Source organism: Phalacrocorax carbo, chromosome 10, assembly GCF_963921805.1.
Source record: "Phalacrocorax carbo chromosome 10, bPhaCar2.1, whole genome shotgun sequence".
In the NCBI taxonomy this organism is placed as follows: Eukaryota; Metazoa; Chordata; class Aves; order Suliformes; family Phalacrocoracidae; genus Phalacrocorax; species Phalacrocorax carbo.
Window position 1 is genome coordinate 3,855,613 of NC_087522.1, and position 16,252 is coordinate 3,871,864.

Consider the following 16,252-nt stretch of genomic DNA (forward strand, 5'->3'; position numbering starts at 1 on the left):
CAAAGGAGACGTGAGCAGCGGGAGAATGGCATCCTTGGCGGAGAGGTTAGTGGGACATGCTAAGAGAAAACACACAGTTATGGAGGGTGGTTACCGGTGAATGGTGCCTAGAGAGAGGGTGAGATTGCAAATGAACCAAGCGACGTACCAGAAGCAAATGAGAGGCACACCATGCTGCAAGTGGGATTAGCTTGACTCTGAAAATGACCCCTGGAGCCTGTGGTGCAGTGGCAGCTGGGGCAGTTTCAGCAGAGCTCCGGCACTGCGGAAGCCCCGGGCAGGCCAGCTCGGACCTGCTATGCTAAAGCACCGCGCTGCTGAGCAGGACCTGCATGTCGGTCACTGCCGCGCTGACTGAATGTGTGTGCATCTGGGACCGTCCTGGCTCCGGTCAGTGGGCAGGCTTTGCGCAAGCAGCCCTGGAAACTGCAGTTTTTGTTGCCAGCGACAATCCCACCCTTTCTCTAACCCCAGCCTCCCAAGCCAAAGCTGCCTCTACTGCACAGGGTTAGACAAAGGACTTGCTAAATGCGTGCTTCAGGTCCAGCAGGATCTGATGGCTGATCCAATTCAGATGCAGCATCCAGATTTCAAGGCAGGACACTCAGCTAAGCCAACAGAAAAGCCTGCCCCGCTAGCCCTTGGCATTTGGATTTGTGAATTCTACTCTTGCCTACATGTGGGGACCCAGGAAAACAGCAATGTGAGGGGTAGAAACCCAGAAGCAAATTGCTTGCCCCCGTAAGACGGCTTTAATCTGAAACTAGCCCAAGGAGACACACAAGCCTAAAGCCAGCCTTCCCTCCTTCCTGCAGCCCCGAAACTGTGGCATAAGAGCCTCAGGGAAGCAAAGCACCAATGAGTTTTCCCTGCTTGCTGCTGCTGAGGAGGCACAGGCTTCTCCCTAACCAACAGCCAGGCCCACAGAGCAGTGGCTCTGCCCCTTCACGCTGCAAGGGCTTTCATCGCTGGGCTGTCCCTGCTCTGGGACAGGCGGCCAGCTGCCTGCACGCAGCCCGCAGGTAACATTATTTGCTTTACAGACCAAGACATGGCAGCTTCAAAAGGCACAGACCTGTACACAAAACGCCTTCTGTTAACAAGCAGCCATCTCCCCTTTTGCTTTTACTTCTCTGACTGTGGTGCCAAAGAACTGTACAATCATAGCAGCAGGTTAGACTTTTGGGCTGGGTTTTCTTTAACGTGTGTTTATCAAGGCAGGACTCCATGATAAACTTGCCTGAGGCTGTGCAGATTCCCATGGTTACTGTATTTCTTTAAATGTTTCTCCTCCCACAGGCTCACAAATAGAGAACGGCTTTGGGAAGCAGCACGGAAATGAAAGCACTAAAACGGATTGATTCGAATTTACAAATGCCGTGTACTTTCTTTTCAACGGGCAGCAGAGTCTCTTGGGATGCGAGTCTCTGAGCACACACTTCCTAAAGGAAGTTTACTTTGGGCCTCTTTAAACAGGCAGCAACCCATGCATTTCAGTTTGCGCAGCTGATTTCTCATTAGATGGAAGGAGAACACAAACTCGCAGACTGTTCTGCCTGATCGGACAAATTTCAGTAAATTCACACTTTAGGCAGCCTCAAAACCCATTTGAGTTGCTGATGAGGAGAGCCTGATGAAGGGAGACTGCTGTAGGATGAAATCTGTGCTACAGGGATCCTCCATCAGACTCCCTGGGGCTCTCCAGCCACCCCTCTACCACCGTGCTGGGTTGTGGCCCTCTTTTCTCTAACCTCCCTCTGCAAGTGCTCTAACCTTGGTCTTTACCATGGCCCAGTAAATTAACTATTGCTCCAGTTACTCAAGATATTTGGGTCATTAGGATAGGCCTCGTTTCTCATCAGTTCCCTCCTTTTGCTGGATGAGCTCGGAAGCCTCAGGCCAGCGTGTGGGACGGAGGGGCAGCGCCAAGGGATGGAGCAGCGGGGTGGACACTGGGGAGCTGGAGGAAGCCTGGGCAAGGAGGACTCTCATGCTCAGGCACAGATCAACCTAGAGAAGCAGCAATTATGGGTAAAGGAAATGTAGGGCAGCCCAGGACTTCCCCTCTGCAGCTGAGACGGGGGGGGGGCTGCCATTTTACATGCTACAGGCCCTTGTGGGAAATGCTTTTATAGGCATCACTGCCCCACTCCTCCACCTGGCTAACAGCAAAACGGCTGTTTTTCCTGCAAGGCCTGGATGTTGCTGAAGTTTAGTCTGAGGCATGCAGAGTCATTCAAGCATGCACGCTTGACGTCCCACGCTCCCAACACAGCAAAGAGGAAAACGTGCCCCACTGCATCCAAATCCTCTCCGTGATGGTTAGCTGTGTTGGCGAGGGTGGGAGGAGCAGGAAGACGAGAAAGCCATGTTCCCCAGGGAAGAGCCAGAGAGACTGCATTTCGTAAGGATCTTAGGCCTGCTGACTTCTCCCCTCCCCTTCCCCCATCCCCGGTAAAATAATTAGCCGTAAATAAACCAGTCAGTCATTAAGAGAAGAAGGGCCTTCGTTTGCCATGGAGGTGTGAGCAGTGCATGCAAAAGTGGGCCGCTCCAGTGGGCAGCTGCGTCGCTTGGTGGGTGCCCGTTTGTTTACCTACGTGGCAGGGAACCTGGACTCGGGTTCATTTCAGTTATCCCATGAGACCTGCTCAATAACGGACTGTTGAAGGAAAAAGCAAAATAAAGAAAAAAACAAAACAAAACAAGAAGCTCATAAATCCTAAATGCATTGGTGTTGACGCAGCCCCAGCCCCCCGGCCCCGGCAGCGATGCGCCCAGGCAGAGCCCATGCTTGCTCTCCTCTCCTTGCCCCCCACCAAGCAACACACATGGGGGACAACAAGATTAAGTGGTCTGAGTTGAAGTGGTGAAGGGAAACCCAACATCAGACCTGGCCCAGCAGGTCTGGGCTGCCCCTGAAACGCACAGAGATGCTCTTTGTATTTACTCGGCGCAGCGCAGACACCCCAAGCTGATGACCTGCCGCCCGCAGAGCTCGGGTGGTGACTGTTTCCCCAGCATGGGCACTGAGCTAGAAGCCTTTTGCCTGCCCGGCTTCTTGCTCTGCCCAAGGTCCCAACCACTTCAAACATCAGCATGAGACACCAGGTATCCAGTGGTGTGAGGCAAAGCGAGTTTTGCCCATGCTGATGATCTTTCCAACTAACCTATGTTTAACGATGACTCTGGACCAGCTTTATTTGCTCTTTGGTCCCTTTATTTGTCCCTGTGGTCCCCACAGCAACAGCCAGGGTGCAACATGACATAAGTGGCTGTCAGCAGGCCAAGCGGGCGAGCGTGGCACAGCACCACTGGGCTTTGGGACAAACAGCAACTACAGAATGGCCAGAGAAACACAGGGTCATGTGCACCACGTTAACACACAAGGAAACCGTGTGTTAAATACGCCCAGGACAAAAGGCATCGTTATTCCATATATAGACCAAAAATCTTGCAGTGATGAACACTGTGAAACCTAAAACGATGTGCACATTCCCACCTACTGGCACCACCTAGATTTCAACTGAAAACGGGGAGCAAATACTGGGAGTCCTCCTGTGAAAGACCAAAGAACACGGTGAACTTCATCCTTTTGTTTTTTTCAAGTGGGGAGGCAGCTTCACGCCTCCATCTCAGCAGGGTGTGTGCGTCCTGCCGGGCATCGTGGAGGGGAGCGGGCCCTGCCTGGCTGCACAGGCAGCTGCTTCACAGTCAAAAGCTCACTCTTCTGCCCAGTGCCATCCAGGCGAGCACTAGTGACCAGGAAATTCTCATTTTTTTCCTCCTACCAATTTCTTCCCACCTGGGAGCCCCACTGGAGAGTAACGCCGGGCGTTTTCATCACAGGGTAGGAGATCTGAGCTCACCTTTGACCTGATATTCCTTAGTTGCCGGCTAACACTGGATCTGTCTTTCTTCAAGAAATCAGGGTTGCTTTTTGATTTCATAATATCTGGGTAGAAGCAAACGAAACAGTGTTAGCATTGTGTCCACAGGCTTCCTGCATAGACAAGTTCCCTCCCAGCCTAGGCAAGTGCCCTGATGAGCCCGACTCAAGCAGTGCTGCAGGGGTCTCTTGAAGTCCCCCCCTGAAGAGCAGGGGGGATTCTTGGGCGTCTCCGCTCCCCTGCACTGCATGTTGCATGAGGTTTTCCCAATGTAAAATACCAGAAGGCTTCCAAAGCCCACCAGCTTCCCATCTGTGGGTTAGAAGGAGAAACGGCCACAGGAGGGTAATTCAGGTCCACCCGATCCCTGCCGTCTCCAGTGAGACTATCTGCAAGGAGCAGGGGTGGGAAGCAGCACGAAAGGGCAAAACAGGCACCACTCAGACGCGTTGCTGCACAAGGGCTTGCACGCCAGGATGCATGTGTTAGCTCGGGAAACCCACGACTGCTTAGAGCTTCTGGAGGACTGACCGTATCCCGATACAGTGGTGTTCACAGGGGATTTCTCTCCCTGAGCTTCTGTGGCTGCTTTCAGCTGTTCTTTCAACCTGCTGATATCACAGTCTGCCTTGGCCTTCACGATGCTCAGCTCCGTGTAGATGTCTTTGTACTTGTCGCTGGCGTATTTCTTATCCTGGCAAAGGAACAAGAACAAGCCAACGGAGTCAGACAGACAGCTGGAGCCGAGGGGTTTGTGAATGCACTGAAGAGGAGCTTGGCAAACGCTGACGGAAGAAGAGCCGGCAGTGGGGAGAAATGCTCGGCCAGGGCAACGCACACATTTCACACACGCTTTTGAAGCCGCATCTAACAGCGACACAGCATTTGAGAGAGGCAGAAAGCTGCGAGCCCCGTGGTGAGCACGCAGCGCTGCCCGTGAACACGGGCCCCTTCAGTACAGAACTACCTGTTTGTGGGTTTTAATTTTAGCGAGGACACAGAATTCAAGCAGAATTCCCACAAATGGCCTTGGCAAAGAGGCTGTCCAGAGCAAACCAGATCTGATGCTGGGAGGCTGGGCAGATCTCTAACACCGATTATTTTTGCCATTTCAAATCTGATCTGATGTGATAGGAAATAGGGAAAAACACTGAAGGGGATGTTTTCCCACAAGAAGGAGAAGGGGTAAGTCCTGAGCTGATAGAGTGGTGGAGCGCTTTACTGCTGACACAGAAATGGGTATTTGGTTCTATTCAGTTGAAAAATTAATTATTGTTTCAAATCTGGGGCTAAGTGAGCTGAAATCTAAGCACACACGGGGAGGAGCAGAGCACAGCCTGTAAGAGGATTTGCTGTAATGTCCCTGGGTATTACCCTCAGTGCCGTCTGCAGCTCGTCTTTGAGAGAGCTGATCTCCTGCTTCAGGTACTGGATTTCTGATTCTTTGACCCGCAGCAGGACCTGTGGGAACAAAAGCAGCATGTGTTCGCACCTGAGCAGACAGACTGCGATCCCGAGATGCTCGCCCACTGCGCCCAGTGACAACCGAGCCAGGGCTGGAGGGTCAGCCCCGCGCCAGCTCCACGCCGGCACCGCAAAGCTGCTGGTTTGGTTCACCCATCTTCTGGTTCACACAAGAAAATAACTCCTGGCTCTCTTGGGAACTTGCCCAGGCTTGCACCGCTGATGTGCTCCCTGCACACCCCTTCGTTTCTGTTACTCCGCACTGCTTTGTGCAGCCTGAATCCCAGGGGACACGCAGGGCTGGAGTAGGAAGAGCGGGTGTCCAGCTTGACACATGAGAAGGGAAGATTAGGACTCCAAGAACTCCTGGCCCCACTGCACCTCTGATGCAAGGTGCCGACGGGCTGCACAGACCCGATGGGGGTGGGACATGCATGGTTACAGCACCGTCCTGGGGTGTCCATGGGCACTTGTGCCCACTAACACCTTCGGTGCGGCAGCAGCAGAGCTCACCTCCAGCTCGTAGGCGTCCTTGCCCTGCGTGAGAGGCGATCCAGCAGCCTCTCCCCCACCCTCCCCGGTCAGCAGGGTCCGCAATCGCGTGATCTCCGCAGCCAGGCGGTTATTCAGCTCCTGGGAAGAGGAGGAGAGCCATTGTGGGAAGGGGGAGCGTGGCCACGGCTCGGCGCAGAGCCCACCACGCTGCCTGTCAGGCGGTTTGCCCGTCACACCCTGCCCGCGCCGGCTGCCCCGGGCACAGCGGGGACCCTCACCTGGTTGTGGGCGTTGAGCTCCTGGTTCTCCCGCTGGCACTGGCGGAGGGCCTGCCTCTCAGCCTCCAGCGCCTGCGCCAGGTGGGCGTTCTCCAAACACTTCTGCGAATACTGCTCTGAAAGCACCTCCAGCTCCCGCTGCACCGACTGCAGCTCCTCCCTGGCGAAACACACGCTGGGTAGTGCCCTCCCCACACACACCCATCCGTGCCCGCCCTTCCTCTAGCATCCCATGCCAGCCTGGGACATTCCAACAGGGATCTAAGCACTGAGGAGGAGGACTTGCATTTCGGAAAAATCTCAAGCCCAGAGGGGGCCAACCCGTCCTTCTCCTGGCACCAGAAGGGAGAGGAGGTCCTTCTCTAGGTTAAATGGCTGGCCTTCCTCAAGCCTCCAAAAACTGAGCTGAGAGCTATCAGGTATGCTCTGAGGACTTGGGACTGGGTGCATTTGCACACCCACACAGGTCTTGGGGAGATGTATCAAGCTGCTTGGCTGTTTTGCTCGGCTCCCACGTGAGGACAGCCTTGCCACGAAAAGCTAAGTGCTTTCTCCTTGCCTGGTTAGATTTGGTTGAGCAACCGTCCTGCTGCAGCTGCATGAAAAACCTTGTCTGCATATCTGCTACTTCTGGTGATGACAGAGAAGCTGAATTTGGGTAGTGTGTGGACATTGACCTGGAGCCTGAAAGACTATGGGCAACCAAGAGCCTCCGATGGGCCCAGCTGGGCTGGGACCGTGGGAAGAGGTCCCTGCAATGACAGGTCCACCCCTAACTCATTGCTGAAATCAAAGAGGACAAAAGGGTTTCCCACATGCGTGATCCCCCTGCGAGACACAGCGACAGACAGAGGATGATGATGGTCTTACAGGTATTGCCTTCGGAGGGCCTCAATGTCGGCATTGACGCTGCTGATCTGGGAGCGCTGGGACTTCTCCAGCTCCCGCTCCAGCTCTTCCCGGTGCGCGTTCTTCATGGCTTCGATGGCTGTGTGGGACAGCACAGCGTTAGCTCTCAGCACTGCTCCACCCAAGGGTGGTTTTTCTTTGTTTTTTAAAGGATCAAAACCAGAGTCATCACAGCAAACATCCCACTACTTTGCGGCCCCTTCAGTCTGTGCCCCTGGCTGCAAAGCAGCAAAGGGGCTTTTGCAAATCTTCATTAAAAAATTACTGTCCAAATGATTGTCCAATTCACACATTGTTTCCTGGATTGTGGGACTGCTAATGCAGAGACCCTGGGCTCCAGTGCTTTAAAACTCCCTGGGCCGCTGAAGAATGAATTTAGTGTGGAATTGGTAACAGATTAACTGTAAGAATGACTAACGCCTTCCTGAGATGGAACGGAGTTCAGACCGTGTTACAGCCAAGGACAGGGGTACCAGGCCTGGAGGAGGACCAGAAGATGGGCATCCATCCAAAATGTATGTCCCATCAGCCTCTCCCCATCTCCCTGTGATCCCCAGCCAGCCCTCATCCCACTCCATGCTCTGCTCCGCCACACCAGAGCAAACACCATCCCCATGTCCCCATCAACACGGAGCAGCCCCACCACAGCAGACCCTCTGGCGTGTCCCCATACCTGAAATGGTGGCAGCCGTTTCTTCTGCCAGCAGGCGGTCTTTCTCCTCCCGCAGCTTCTCCAGCTCCCGCTGGTGCTGCCGCTGCAGGTCCTCAATTTTCTTCTGGTGTGTCTCCTCCATAGCTGCAAAGCCCCTTTCACATGTTGCCTGCAAAAGGACGAGGGGAAGGGGTTGGCCCGGGAGAGCGGGGCCGGTGTCACAGCAGTGCTGAGACTGCCAGGAGCCGCACACCAGCAGGTAGGTCGGCACTCAAGTTCCATCACGGGGATCTTCTCCCTCCCTAACCATGGAAGAGCCAGCCAAGGATGGACCACGTGAGGTCAGAGCTTGTCCCGCAGTTGCTCGACCCCTGGCAGCTCCAGTGAATGGGAAGGAGAGAGTAGGTCTGGGGTCAGACCCGATTGGGGAATGCAAATATACATTAAAACCACCACCAACAAAAGCCTACTGCTCCCCTTCTGCTCTCTTTTGCAATGCCTGATTTTATGTGACCACCTCTGGGGTGGAAAACAAATGACTCGTGACAGCAACAGGATCTTCAGTCCCAACCGAGCATCACTTCAAATGCTGCACAGCCAGTATTTGCTAACTGAATTACTAAGGAGTGAACTCAGGCCAGGACAGGGGAGCAACGCTCTGGGGATTTAGGAGTCACCGGCAGCGAGATCCTGAACTCCGACCTGGTCCTGCCCCAGGCACAGGCCCCACTCCTGCCTCTGCAGCGGGACAAGTGCAAAAGCCTGTTTCCAGTTCAGCCGCCAGCCCAGCTGCCCCACCAAGCCCACTGCGATCCTGGACAGACACATGGCTGCAGGACAGAGGCAGGACAGCAAAGCCCCAGGCAGGCTTGAGGCACGAGCTGGGAAGGGGCACGCACTGGGGGTGCACTGCACAAGCCCCATCAGACATCTGGGGGTCAACCCCGATGCCAAGCATTGCACTGGGCTTTTCTCCTTCTTAATGTTACAGGCTGGCTTTATTTCCTGATTTTGATGGATTTCTTCTTGATTCACACTCATGTTTTCCACAGGAAGTGAGAACTGTCACCTAGGGAGCCACTGGAGTCCATGGGAAACCTAAGGGGGACAAATTCTCTCCCCCAGTGACAAAAGTGCTCATACAGCCTAAATCCTGCTGACCTCTGCTAACATATGCTCTTCGGCATCACTCTGTTGTCTGATGCTCGGTAACCTGTGCCACTCTCATTCCCAATTTTCAGCTCTCATGCTTTTAGTCCTCCCCTTTAAGCTTGAATCCTGAGGCATTCTTCATTTTCTCAACCTTTTTTGTTGTTTATTTTTTTGGAACTCATAACTCAGTGCCAGAACCTGCCTGGACTTGGCTGACTATGGAAAGGCATGAAGCAGCCTTGCAGGATTCTTCATTACACCTCTAATATTGGAGGAAAATGGTGAATGCTCCTCCATTGGTCTGGCTGAGGATTCAGTATTTAATGTATTGTAAATGCATTGCCATAAACCCAGGACATTTGAACATGTACAAACCAGTATCTTGTGTAACTGATGTTACATTCTCCATCAGCTTCAGAAGGGAAGAATCAAGCACATTTTAACCTGCAAATCAGACACGTTTGCAATCTCCTGCTTAGCTTTCTAACCAAGGGAAGTTTTTATTTTGCCATCTGTCCCTCTGCTTCCCACAGAGGTGTAGAGAGAGGCCAGTTCGCCCTGCTCTCCTCCTGGACTGCTCTGCCCAGATGATGCTGCTCACCTTCCCGCCAGGCAAACCCTGAGTTTGGCAGAGCAAAGCTGAAAACAGAGGCAGGAGGTCAAGTTCATTGCTTGCTGTTATTTTTCAGTCTCTATTTTGGTTCTGGCCTTTTTGCTTCTTCCAAAGCAAGAACATCCCCCGGTAAAAGCAACCCTGTTGGTGCCTGGCTCGCAGGACAAGGCATTACCCGTGTGTCCCACCACCCTGAGTGGGGAGTTAGGAAGGGTTTTTACTTCCTAAGGATTAAGATGGAGGAGACAGTGTTCAGTGAACACCACCACTTCCCCACCATGTGCCCAGCAGCGCTCCCTCCACTGGACACCTGACGGGACGCAGCAGAACTATTGCTCTCCCAGGGCTGAAACCAGCTTTTGGCTAGAGTTGAGCCGTGCTTTACCCCCAGCCCAAATGTGTGCTGAAGATCTCGTGGCTGGAAGCAAGCTCTCCCACATTTTTGCTGACTCTGAAGAATGACTGCTCCAGGAAAACCTCGCCGGCACGACCTCTACATGCAGCCTGCATCGCTGCTTTCGGTTGCGGGTTCAACCTGGAATCCTCCCTGGGTGCTGCCGGGAGCCCTCTATTGACCTCAACCCAATTCTTAACTGGAAATGCTCTTTGATCAAAAGCAGAACACCAAACCCAAGGGTTTTTTTCAGACACTGTACCATCTCAGGCTAGTTTTACAGCAGTCCTGACTGGTGGAACAATCTGAACACAGGCACTTCATTGCCACTGGGTTTTTCTGCACCTAGCCTGGGTTCCCCGTAACTGTGCACTGTTTGTTGTGTCAGGAATCGCTGGTGTGCGACACCAGGGTGTGCCGCCTCCTGCAGAGGAGCTTTGCTTTGCTACAGAATTCGGTATCTGTGTGCAGCTGCTTTCCCTAGGACCGTTTTGAGAGCTTTAAGTTTCCATTTCATCTTACATTTTTGAGGGCAGCAGAGACAGACTGGAGATTTGATCAGACTGGGAAAGACAGAGTTGAGGAATGCTTTTAAAGGGAAGTCACGAACAGAATGTACGCTTCAGGTACGAGGAGAAACACTATGGTCGTCATACTGAAGGATAACGTGAAGTTATCAAGGTACTTCAAAACCCTTCTCCCCTCTACATGCAGAGACTGCCTCTGATAATCAACCCTCCCACCGAGACCAAGCCCTTGGCAATGCATTTAGAATACCCCCGTATGAAGAAAAGGGAAATGCCATGCTTTACAGAGCCCTTTCTAACACTTTTGGGCTTGCTTTGGCACGCTGGCTCTTTCGGGAGACACCCCTCAGTTGGGCAAGCGAACTCTGGGACCGAATGCACCCTCCCATACACTCAGCAGGGTGTAAGCGTGAAGCGTAAAGTATTAAATGTATCAAGACCTTTAAGTTTTCAAAGTCTTTCTGGTATTTTTCCCTCAAGGTGGAAGCGTTCCCCTCCAGATGCTTGTTCTCCAGCTCATCCCTCATGACGTTCATCTGGGCCTCCAGCTCCTGGATGCGCTCCCTCAGGCCGTGCATGGAGTCCGGGTCGCTGCCGGGGCCCTGCCCAGTGCCACCCACCTCACCGGCCGCCCAGGCGTCCCCACCGCCCGGGCCCGCCGCCGGGGACACCTCTGGGTGCTGCCTCTGGTACTCGTCCAGGGTCTCCTGCAGGCGCTGCAGGTTCTGGCTGTAGTGCTCCTGCAACGCCTGCAGCTCCTCGCCATGGATGACCTGCAGCTCCTTGATCTTGGCCTGGAACTTGTCCTCCAGCATTTGCATCTGCTCCAGGTGATACCGCTCCATGTTCTGCTTGTCACGGACAATGGCATCCAGCTGGTTGAGGCCCTCTGTCCTCTCAGCCTTCAGAGCATCCTCTGTCCTGTTTAGCTGCTCTATCACATTTCGAATCTCCTCCTCATACCGTCCCTGCAATTCGCTCAAGCTCTTGCTGTGTTTATGCTCTTCTTCCTCCAAGACCCTTCGCTGACTGTCAAGCTGGGACACCTTTCCCTTGAGATCAGCGTTCTCCCGCTCAAGCATGGCGATCACCTCGCCGTACTCACCCTGCTGCTTTCTAAGCAAGTCTTCATACTCGTCCCGAAGGAGAGAGACAGTCTTCACACGCTCTTGGCAGAGCGCGTCCATGCTTTGCAAGGACTCCTTGTAAGACTTCAGCTCTCTCTCGTATTCCAGTCGGACTTTGCAAGCGGTATAACAAACCTGAGCCTGAACAATTGCATCTTGGACTAACAAAGAGGAATACCGTTCAAGGTCACCCATGCACGAATTATATGAAAGACTCTGAGATATCTTCAGGAGCTTCTGACAGTCTCTCATTGCCTCCTCAGGAGGCAGAGAGAGTAAGGCAACAGATATTTCCTTCAGTACATTTGATTTGTCCTTTAGTTGTTGGGCAAGATCTTCCTGAATGGAAACAAGAGCTTCACTACTACGGTCCGGCAGGCTGCCAATCTCCTCTGTCTTGGCTAATTCCTGACCCGGCACCATTTGCAGATGGCTCCCGTCCCAGGAGATTTGGGTTCTTTCTGAAGCAACTTTCTGAATTTCAAGTGCTTCAGAAATCTGGTGCATAACTCCATCAAAATCAGGAGTCCTGTATGCTTTGATGATCTCCTCCAACATGCATTTATGCTGTTGGAGAGCTGTTTTGGTATTATGGAGGTCTTCTTCGATTGTTTTTAATCTCTGATGAAAAGATTCTCTCATTTTCTGTGCGACAAACCCAAGTTCTGCCTTGATCAACGTAGCATCTGCTACAGCACTGAGAAAACATGGAGAAAAGCCCAAACCTGTTGTTTCTGTTTTGCCCTCGGCTTCTCCTTCTCTGGTGCTCAAGTGCACTCTCAGCTCCTCCACCTGGCTCCAGAACTCCCCTTCCAGCAGCAGCTTCTTAGATAGGACACTGGCCAAGTCAACTGCTGTATGAGAAACATTTGCTGGCTCCAACAAAACCACCTCGGCCGTTCCCTGGATCTGCCTCAGAAGCTGAGATATCTCAGAGCTTGCATTTTTCAAAGACTCTGCTATTTGGTTGATGAGAGAGGCCTCAAATGCCACCCTCTCAGAAAGCCATCTCAGCTGGCTGGCGTCAAACATTTCCGCTCGCTGCTCCCTGGAGACGTGCTCCTCTTCTCCCAAAAAACCTCCTTCTGGAGCGGGACTTTCTGTGATAAGGCTTTCACTCTGCTGATGCTCCGACGGGACTGGTGCCCCTCTCAAGGCTTGGATTGCATTTGATAAGGTTGTTTCCATGCTGGACAGAGTAACATGGAACAAATCACCCTCCTTTCCCTTGTCTGATTTGGGCAAAGATCTTAGTTGCTCCCTGCACTTCTCTAAGCAAGTCAGCGCTTGATCATTTTTCACTTGGAAACCTCCCAGCTCACTAACGTGATTTTCTATGAGCTTGAACTTTTCCTGCCTCTCACTCTCCAGCTGTGAGATCAAAGCACTGACTTGGGACAAGCTGGTCTGAAGTTGTTCCCGCAGCTGAGACTCTGTGCTGGCCCACTGATGGTGGAGGGCGATGAGCGTCTCCTGATTATGGCCATGCTGGCTTTCAAGCTTCATCGTTACATCTTTGAGTTTTTCCTCTGTAATATAGAGTTTGGTTTCCAGGGAATGGATGATTGAGAGATAGGTCTCAGAGTCGCTTGTCCCTGACGAGGGGTAACCAAGAGCTGGCTCTGATGACATGCTTTCTTCAGACAGTGATCTGTCTTGGCTTGTGTCTGAAGACGTACTGCTTGTCCAGTTTTTCTCTGATCCATCTGGATGGATGTATTTTTGGCACTGAATGCTCGAGAAACGGATTCTTTGCCTCTTGGTCCCCATGATTCCTACATCAGGCTTTGCTAAGGCTTTCTGAACTAACTCTTGGTCCTGGAGCTCTACAGCTTTGGACGGGGAGCCGAATTCCTCTGTTTGCCTCTGGCTGCTCTCAAGAACCTCCTCCTCCTCCTCCTCCTCCTTCAGCGTGTAAGTCAGAGCTGGGAGGACATCCTGAGTTTGCAGAGATTGCCCCAGTTGGGATGGATGATTTTCATCAGCCTCGAGGCTGGGGCCAAGGTCTTCCGTGTCCTCAGCACATGGACCTGTGCTGACACTAGCTAATTTCTTTAAAGCCTCCTCCTTGGCCTTTAGCTTTACTTTAGTCTCCTCTAAACTACTATCTAAAGCAACCATTTTAACCAAAGCCTCACTGAGATCTTGATCTTTCTTCTCCACAATTCTCAAGTGCATTTCCTTAACCTGTCTCAGCTCTTCTTCTTTTTCTTTCAGCACCTTCTGCACACCCTGGAACTGATCCGACACCTCCTCGAACGATTGCTCCAGATTGTGGTAGTTGGTCTCTTCCATTTTCAACTTTGCTTGCAGCTTTGCAACTTCATTATCTGACTCGGCAACCTGATTCATGAGCTCGTGGAACCGACATTTGATCTGATCTCTCTCTCTTTCGAGCTCCTTGATGTGCTCTGCGAGTTTCTGGATGCTGGCCTCCTTCATCACCAGCTGCTCCTCCAGCTGGTGGACAAGCTCGCTACCTTCAAACTTTGCACTCAGCTTCTCCTTCTGCAGAATTTCCATTTGCTGCTCATTATTTTGCAGCTGGTTCTCATACTCGTTGGCCTTATCCTCCACCTCCTTCAGACTCCTTATTAAAACTTGCTTTTCCCTCTCACAGCTCTCCAGCAAAGCCTCGTAATTCTTCTGCAGCTTCTCCTCCATGAGGATCCGTGCTTGCTCGCTAGCGTTCAGCTGCCTGCTCAGGTCTGCGATCCTGTCTTGGAGACGCTGCACCTCCTTCTGATGGTCCCTCTGCAAAGCCTGCTGCATCTCCAGGTCCCGCAGCTCCTGGGTCTTCTCCAGGAGCAGAGCCTCCACGCTCTTCAGCTTCTGCTCGCTGGCCTTCAGCTGGGAGCTGAGCGTGGCCTCACCGTGCTGCCACTCCTCCAGCTGCTCTTTGGCTTTCTCTTTTTCGCTCCTCAGGTCACTCTTGAGCTTGGCCAGGGTCTGCTCCTTGATGGAGAGCTCGGCCGCCGCGTTACTGAGCCTCGCCTGCAGGCTCTGAATCTCAGCTTCGTGGTGCCGGATCACATCCTTGGCCTCGGCGTAGCTGCGCTTCAGCGACTGAATCTGCTGATTGATCAGCTCTTGACGTTGGCATTGGGCTTCCAGCTCGCTTTGGAGGTCTTGGTTGACTTTGTGGAGCCTCTGCCAGGCACCTGATGGCGAGGCGGCCACCTCGGTCTTAAAAAAATCGATTAAATACTAGATTAGTAACACTCTTGGCTCTCCCTTCTGAGTGTCACACCTCTGGCCAGGCAGGCCACGGAAAAGCTCCTTGCAGAGATTTGGCTGCTACCCACATGCTCCAATTGGGATGATTTGTTCTTGGCACAATTTTTTTTGTTTGTTTTAACCAACTTTTTTTTTTCTTTTTTTGTTTTTTTTTTTGAATGAGCGACAACTGCTTTCCAGTAACAGAAAACATGGACCACAACATCAAAACAGCTGTACAGTAACAGGCTAAACGAAAAAAAAAAAACAAACCACCAAAATCAAACAGAACCAAAAAAACAATGAAAAAGAAACACCAGCAGTAAAACAGAGACGGACAGACGAGAGAAAAACGGGAAGGGTGAGGAGGAGGAGGGGATGGGAACAGGTCGAGAAGAAAGGAACTGCTTTTTCAGCATGTTTGTTCGTTTTGTGAAACAAAAAGTGCACAGTTCAGGTAACACAGTCCTACCGACCAAAAGCAACGACAGAAAGTGAGGTGACAGCAAATGACATCACATCCCACCCAAATGCAGGGAGACAGGACAGCCGGCGTGGCGATGTCATTTCTGTGACTGCCAAACAGGACTTAGTGGCTGCTCATTGCATTAAAGAGATGTTGTTACGCTAAAGTTTAAGGCTAGGGAGGATCTAATTTCTCTACCTGCAAAAAAAAAAAAGAACAAAGGACAAAATAAAAAGCCCGACAAGTGAAGGGAGGGAAAAGGTGTGATGAGAATGTAAAATAAAAGAAACCAACCTGTGTGAGATTCAAACCAAAGCAATGGAGCATGCAAAGGGAAAACTCACAGAGAGAGTCATGCAAAAGGCGACAGAAATTATGTATCTTTAAAAAAATATACACAGACAGGAAGAGGCGAGAGAAGCACAGCGTTAAGCCTAGGAATTTGGCCTGCCTTGCTGTACTCTGGTTGCTGATAAGGAAAGCCCACAGATGTGACACTCAGTTATGTTAAGTTAAATTTCATGCTTTACACCAAAAACATGCAAGAACATCCTCCCGGAATGGGTTAGTACGTGACCCCTCCCGCCCACCGTGACCGGAGCCGGGGGATGTCTCCAGTCTGTCTGCAAGGAGCAGGAGCCCCTGCTGTTTCTCCCAGTAGGGTTCAAGGTTGGGGTGCCCCATCCCGAGGAAGCTCAGAGCGAGAGAGGGGTTACACGAGGCCAGAGAGGCTTTGGTGCACAGCACATGCATTGGGGTGGGTATCTCAGCAGCTGCCTTACGAAATGTGCAGCATCTCTTATGTTGGGGCAGCGCTCGGGGGGGTCTCTATGGGGCTGGTCATGCTGCCAAGGAGGGGGTGGTGCCCCCCAGGCAGCTCGGGAGGGATAGGCTGGCAGCAGTCAGGCTCCTCCATCATCCCTCCCCATAGACAGCACAGGAACCTCTCCAGAATTAGCCATGACGGAGGCGGGGGGCACATGAAATTCAGAGGTTCCATCCATAAAAATGCTGTTATGATTGCCTGCAGTCTGGGGCTGCAGAATCCTCCCCAGCGATCCCAATCCCT

General features: G+C 52.2%; 1 protein-coding gene across 3 annotated transcripts in view; it reads right to left on the bottom strand.

The window, feature by feature from the left end:
* MPRIP (myosin phosphatase Rho interacting protein) overlaps positions 1 to 16,252 on the bottom strand; it is an 87,683-nt gene that overhangs the window by 6,366 nt on the left and 65,065 nt on the right. Inside the window, exons 16-23 of one of the 3 annotated variants that reach the window (XM_064461497.1) lie at positions 10,815 to 14,687; positions 7,710 to 7,857; positions 6,998 to 7,115; positions 6,128 to 6,287; positions 5,868 to 5,987; positions 5,265 to 5,351; positions 4,422 to 4,584; positions 3,870 to 3,955 (exon numbers count right to left, since the gene is read on the bottom strand). In XM_064461497.1, the coding sequence (XP_064317567.1) occupies positions 3,870 to 3,955; positions 4,422 to 4,584; positions 5,265 to 5,351; positions 5,868 to 5,987; positions 6,128 to 6,287; positions 6,998 to 7,115; positions 7,710 to 7,857; positions 10,815 to 14,687 (4,755 nt within the window). Of the gene's footprint in view, positions 1 to 2,596; positions 2,663 to 3,869; positions 3,956 to 4,421; positions 4,585 to 5,264; positions 5,352 to 5,867; positions 5,988 to 6,127; positions 6,288 to 6,997; positions 7,116 to 7,709; positions 7,858 to 10,814; positions 14,688 to 16,252 lie in introns of all 3 variants that reach the window. The other 2 variants (XM_064461496.1, XM_064461495.1) reach the window with 2 other exon arrangements.